The sequence below is a fragment of the Narcine bancroftii genome, chromosome 5 (genome assembly GCF_036971445.1).
Source record: "Narcine bancroftii isolate sNarBan1 chromosome 5, sNarBan1.hap1, whole genome shotgun sequence".
NCBI classification, from domain to species: domain Eukaryota; kingdom Metazoa; phylum Chordata; class Chondrichthyes; order Torpediniformes; family Narcinidae; genus Narcine; species Narcine bancroftii.
In genome coordinates, this window is record NC_091473.1 from 126,763,506 (window position 1) to 126,769,612 (window position 6,107).

At 42.7% G+C, this 6,107-nt stretch overlaps 1 protein-coding gene across 10 annotated transcripts in view; it reads right to left on the reverse strand.

Annotated features, from left to right (window-relative positions):
- The window catches only part of szt2 (SZT2 subunit of KICSTOR complex), a 289,561-nt gene extending 283,493 nt beyond the window's left edge, over nt 1-6,068 (reverse strand). For all 10 annotated transcript variants that reach the window (XM_069939008.1, XM_069939001.1, XM_069939006.1 and 7 more), the window contains exons 1-2: nt 5,932-6,068; nt 3,463-3,588 (exon numbers count right to left, since the gene is read on the reverse strand). In XM_069939008.1, coding sequence (XP_069795109.1) covers nt 3,463-3,588; nt 5,932-5,958 — 153 coding nt within the window. In that variant the 5' untranslated portion in view covers nt 5,959-6,068. The remainder of the gene's footprint in view (nt 1-3,462; nt 3,589-5,931) is intronic.
- Between the last annotated feature and the right edge of the window lie 39 nt (nt 6,069-6,107).

The window sequence follows — 6,107 nt, forward strand, 5'->3', positions numbered from 1 at the left end:
GCTGTGTTCTCGCACCAACCCTCTTTTCAATCTTCTTCAGCATGATGCTGAACCAAGCCATGAAAGACCCCAACAATGAAGACGCTGTTTACATCCGGTACCGCACGGATGGCAGTCTCTTCAATCTGAGGCGCCTGCAAGCTCACACCAAGACACAAGAGAAACTTGTCCGTGAACTACTCTTTGCAGATGATGCCGCTTTAGTTGCCCATTCAGAGCCAGCTCTTCAGCGCTTGACGTCCTGCTTTGCGGAAACTGCCAAAATGTTTGGCCTGGAAGTCAGCCTGAAGAAAACTGAGGTCCTCCATCAGCCAGCTCCCCACCATGACTACCAGCCCCCCCACATCTCCATCGGGCACACAAAACTCAAAACGGTCAACCAGTTTACCTATCTCGGCTGCACCATTTCATCAGATGCAAGGATCGACAATGAGATAGACAACAGACTCGCCAAGGCAAATAGCGCCTTTGGAAGACTACACAAAAGAGTCTGGAAAAACAACCAACTGAAAAACCTCACAAAGATAAGCGTATACAGAGCCGTTGTCATACCCACACTCCTGTTCGGCTCCGAATCATGGGTCCTCTACCGGCACCACTTACGGCTCCTAGAACGCTTCCACCAGCGTTGTCTCCGCTCCATCCTCAACATCCATTGGAGCGCTCACACCCCTAACGTCGAGGTACTCGAGATGGCAGAGGTCGACAGCATCGAGTCCACGCTGCTGAAGATCCAGCTGCGCTGGATGGGTCACGTCTCCAGAATGGAGGACCATCGCCTTCCCAAGATCGTATTATATGGCGAGCTCTCCACTGGCCACCGTGACAGAGGTGCACCAAAGAAAAGGTACAAGGACTGCCTAAAGAAATCTCTTGGTGCCTGCCACATTGACCACCGCCAGTGGGCTGATAACGCCTCAAACCGTGCATCTTGGCGCCTCACAGTTTGGCGGGCAGCAGCCTCCTTTGAAGAAGACCGCAGAGCCCACCTCACTGACAAAAGGCAAAGGAGGAAAAACCCAACACCCAACCCCAACCAACCAATTTTCCCTTGCAACCGCTGCAATCGTGTCTGCCTGTCCCGCATCGGACTGGTCAGCCACAAACGAGCCTGCAGCTGACGTGGACTTTTTACCCCCTCCATAAATCTTCGTCCGCGAAGCCAAGCCAAAGAAGAAGAGAACCTTTGGCAGAACTGATAAGAATAGAAAATAAAATAAAAGGGATAAAAATAAAGGAGGAGAATAAAATCAGTTTATTTGCAGATGACATCATAGTATACCTAACAGAACCAGAGATATCAATAAAAGAATTACGTAAGAAATTGAAGGAATATGGAGAAATATCGGGGTAACAAGATCAATGCAAATAAAAGTGAAGTGATGCCAATAAGTAATGCAAATTATACAGAATTTTAAAAAGAATCACCATTTAAATGGCAAGCACAAGCAATCCGATACCTAGGGATCAGGTTAGATAATAACTTAAGCCACTTGTACAAACTAAATTATCAGCCACTAATAAATAAATTGAAGGAAGACTTAGAACATTGGAAAGAATTACCATTAACGTTGATAGAGAGGGTAAACTTCATTAAAATGAACGTGTTCCCAAGGATACAATACTTATTTCAAACGTTACCAATTCCCTTAACAGAATTTTTTTTTAAATGAACTAGAGAATAATAACAAAATTCTTGTGGAAAGGGAGGAAACCGAGGGTAGCGTTAGATAAATTAACAGAGAGGTATAACCAAGGTGGCTTGCAGTTATCAAACTTTAGAAATTATTATAGAGCCACACAATTAAGGTATTTATCAGATTTTTACCAGACAAGGGTAAAACCAGATTGGACTAAGCTAGAGAGATCCACTTAGAAAGGAAAAAAACCAATTACCAAATATCAAAATTATTACTGACGCAAAATCCGCTAATTCCTTTTACAATAGATAACCTTTTCTTTAGAGAATGGGAGAGAAAAGGAATCAAAAGAATAGAAAATTGTTTTCTGGGAAATAATTTATTAACATTTGAACAGTTGAAGTACAAATATGGAATAACTCATGGTACAATGTTTGCATATCATCAATTGAAAGCTTATTTAAAAGATAAATTGGGAAACAGATTGAGATTTCCTGAAGGAAGCAGCTTTGAATGTGTGATTACAGACACAACGATAATTAAAAGATTCATAACGAACATGTACATTAAGCTGCAAGATAAGGAAAAAGATGAAATAAACTATAAACCCAAACAAAAGTGGGAACAAGATTTAAACAAAGATAAAAAATGAAGCATGGGAAAAGTTAAGTTCTGGAACTATGAAGAATACAATAAACACAAGGTTACGCATGATACAGTATAATTGGTTATATATCACTCCTCAAAAATTAAAAGAATGGGGTTCAACATTATCGGATAGATGTTTTCGCTGTAAGAAGGAAATGGGAACAACAGTACATGCAATTTGGGGATGTACGAAAGTGAATAAGTTTTGGGAAGAACTAAATCAGATATTAAATAAAATTACAAAAAATAACATACCAAAAATTCCAGAGATCTTTCTTTTAAGTAACACAAGTAAAGAATTAGGCCTCAAATTTGGATAAAGCACAAAAAAAAAATTCATTATGATAGCCTTAGCAGTAGTAAAAAATTGTATAATGTCAACTTGGAAAATGGAAGAGAGCATGAGAATACAGCAATAGTACAAGGAAATGAATAAATGTATTCCATTGGAAAAAAATAACATAATTTAAAAAATAAAGTCACATTGTTTGAACAAATTTGGGAACCATACATGAAACATAAGAGAGAGCTTGCCTAGGACTTCCATCACCCAAAATGAAAATGATAAGAAGACAAAACTACTAGATTCAGTGTGTAACAAATAGATGACACCTTTTTCTTGTTTATTTTACTTTGTGTGAAAATATTGTTTTATGGTTTTATTTTATTGTATATGTTGAATATTTATGGGTTTTGGAGGGTGGTGAGAAGGGGGGAGGGAGGAAAAGGGGGAAAAAAGGGAGAAAATGCCACTGTGTAAATTTACTGAGAAACGTTTGTACATATATTGGTTGATAAGTGTGAAAAATAAAAAATTATAAAAAACAATAAACTCAACAGGGATTCATTTAATGACCCTTACTGATGCAATTTATTGTCAGTTGTTTACAGTTCTTTATTTATTTATATGTATATACTGTGAAATTTTTTTGTGCACTACCAATAAGTGGTAATTCTGCCTCACCTGCAGGAAAAAGAATCTCAGGGATGTATGTGATGTCATGTGTGTACCCTGATAATAAATCTGAATCATTAATCCACGATACATTTGATCTCAGGAGAATAAATATGCCAAGAATTTCTGAGTTGGTGACAGACAGAAATGATGTCAGATATCACATCCTTTTAAACAAATCCCACCTCCCCCGAATCCAGTCCCAGTCTTTTCACTCACCAGCTCTGAGTGAGACATCGGTCGAATGTTTTGATTGAGTTTGCTGAGAAACCAAGCTAATCGTACATTACGGGAAATTCGATATTCTTTTTTCATAAGCAGGTAAACCTGCCCCGCTTCTTCCACCTGTAAAAATAATATCCATGTAAATATCAGAACATGACAAATCTCTCTGGAGCAAAAGAAATCCCACAAAAACATTGGGCTATTTCTTCTCCCCCACCAAACCCCCCCCCCCCAGAGGTGAGGACTCATTTGTTACCCAATTCCTTTTATCCAGCTTCAGCCCACATCACTAAATATAAAAGGAATTTAAAATTAACTAATCTACTTCAAATAAAGTGCCATTTGCAGAGATAATTCCACATTTCTACCATCCTTTACTGAGAGTTGATTCTTAGATGCAAACCTGGGAAGTCTGGCTGTTATTTTTAGACAAGTCCTTCATGCAAGACTCTCCAACATGGAAAAAAGGTTCTCCTTAATACTACTTCCAATATAAAATTACATAAGATCATAAGTATTTTTATGTAAGTATTATTTGAAGTATTTTTCAACTCCGATTATCCAAAATCAGATTCTCCGAAATCCTCATTTATCCGATTTTTAAAAAAATTTTAAATAAACAAGGATATCCTGATTTATCCAAAACTTATTCAGAGCTGAACTGACCTCACAGGTTGAAAGAAATTTACCCAACATGAAATTAGAATGATTGTCTTTGTTTCAGTTAACTCCCTCCCCTCTTTTGTTCCACTTCTTTTCTTTCCCCTATTGACTTTTCTTTCCAACTCTCCCTCTCAAGCTATGTGCCACTGTCTCCCAGCTGCAAGCGGTCGGACAGATCCCACAGCAAGGAGAGAAGCCTCCGGGCAGGAGTGGGACTTCAGGCTCAGTGGCATTCCCTTCCCTTCCCTCCCTCCTTGACACAGCTGAGCTCCCCAATGCGATCTCCAAACCCTCCCCTCAGCCTACTACCTCACATGCATCCCGGACTCCCCAATGTGCATGCGGTAAACCTAGCAGTGGAGGAATCGGTCGGGGTCAGAAGCTCCAGCGACCAGGGAGACAGGAGCCCACTGACTCACCAGTGAGTGTTCCACCGGCCCGGAAAGGTTCCCCAGGGATGCATAGGTGTCGGGGATCAGCTGTGCATGGGTGTCAGGGATCAGCTGTGCATGGCATGTCTCAGTGATCGGTGGTGGGTGACCAGCTTTTTTTTTGGTGAGAATTAAACATTATTTTAATGCTTAAAAAGCCTTCCTTTATTGTTTGTTGAATAAACATTGATACAAGTGATTTGCTGTTGCAAATGACCAGTTCTCCAAACAAAACATTTACACAAAGGACCGGTCCCAACCATTTCGGATAATCGGAGTTGAACTATGACTCTTTATAATAACATACGAACCAATGAGTAGGAGGTGAGGCAAAGAATTTATTACGAACAAGCAACAAACAAAGCACTGGAGTAACGCAGCAAGTCGGGCAATATTCATCAAAACAATAGATAATTGATGTTTAAGCCTGAATATCCTTCATCAGGAATGGGAAAAACTGGACAGACACCTGTTTAAAATGGTGGGGGTGTGGGAAGCATAAGCAAGTGATAGGTGCATACAGGTGGGAGGTAGAAGAAAGCCAAGAGAAGATAGGGGAAAGGGCAGAAGGCTGAGGAAGGTGCAGTCTCATAGCAGGAAGGGAGCAAGAAAGGTTGATTTATTCAGAACTTTTTAAACTCCATTCCCGTTTGTGGATTTTTAGGAAGTGATTGGAAAAAGCACTAGTTTAGTTTATTTATATAGCATAATTTACATCTTAAGGAGCTATTTAAAGCGCAGAATAAAATGCACTATGCCTGTCCTTCTCTTGTGTGCCGCGACCCTGACCACATGCACGCTCCCAAATGTCTACGCCTTGAACTGCGTAGACATTGTGTGTCCACCCCATGAACCATTTCCCCATCCAGTTCACCCCGTACTGTTTCCTCCACCTTCTGTACCCCTAGCCTTTTCTGCCACCCTCAGCACCCCCCCCATGCCATTCCCTCAGCCCCCCCCATGCCATTCCCCCAGCCTTTGTAACCCCATATCATACCCCCTCCATGGCCCCCCTGTACCGTTTCCACCACCGTGACCGCCTTGCATCGTTTCCACTGTGTCCTCCCCCCCCCCCACAAACCCTCACTCCATGGCCCCCTGTAACGTCCCCCCCATATCATTCTCCCAGTGTGTCCCTCCCATACCATTCCCCCACTCTGCGAACCACGCTGTAACGTTCCCCAAATCTGCGACCCCCCCCCCCCCTATGCCGTTCCCCCATTCTGCAACCTCCTACCGTACCCCCACACTGTGTCCTCCTCCACAGTGTCCCCCCACCCACCCTATGCCCACGTGCCGTCCCGACTCTGGCCACGCAGTGTTTACACCCCGTGCCTGGGACAGTCCATACCCAGACCCCCGGCCTCACCTCCGAGTCTCTCTCTCCTCCGGACATGTTCGGTGCCCGTTCTCATGCCGGGACCTCCGCCCGCCGCCTACCTTCACCACACCGGGTGGCGACGAATCAGCCAAACCTGCAGCGACTTCCTGACCCCCGACCTTCGCTCCCGGAGACGGAAGCGGAAGCCCAGGGGCGGTGGCTTC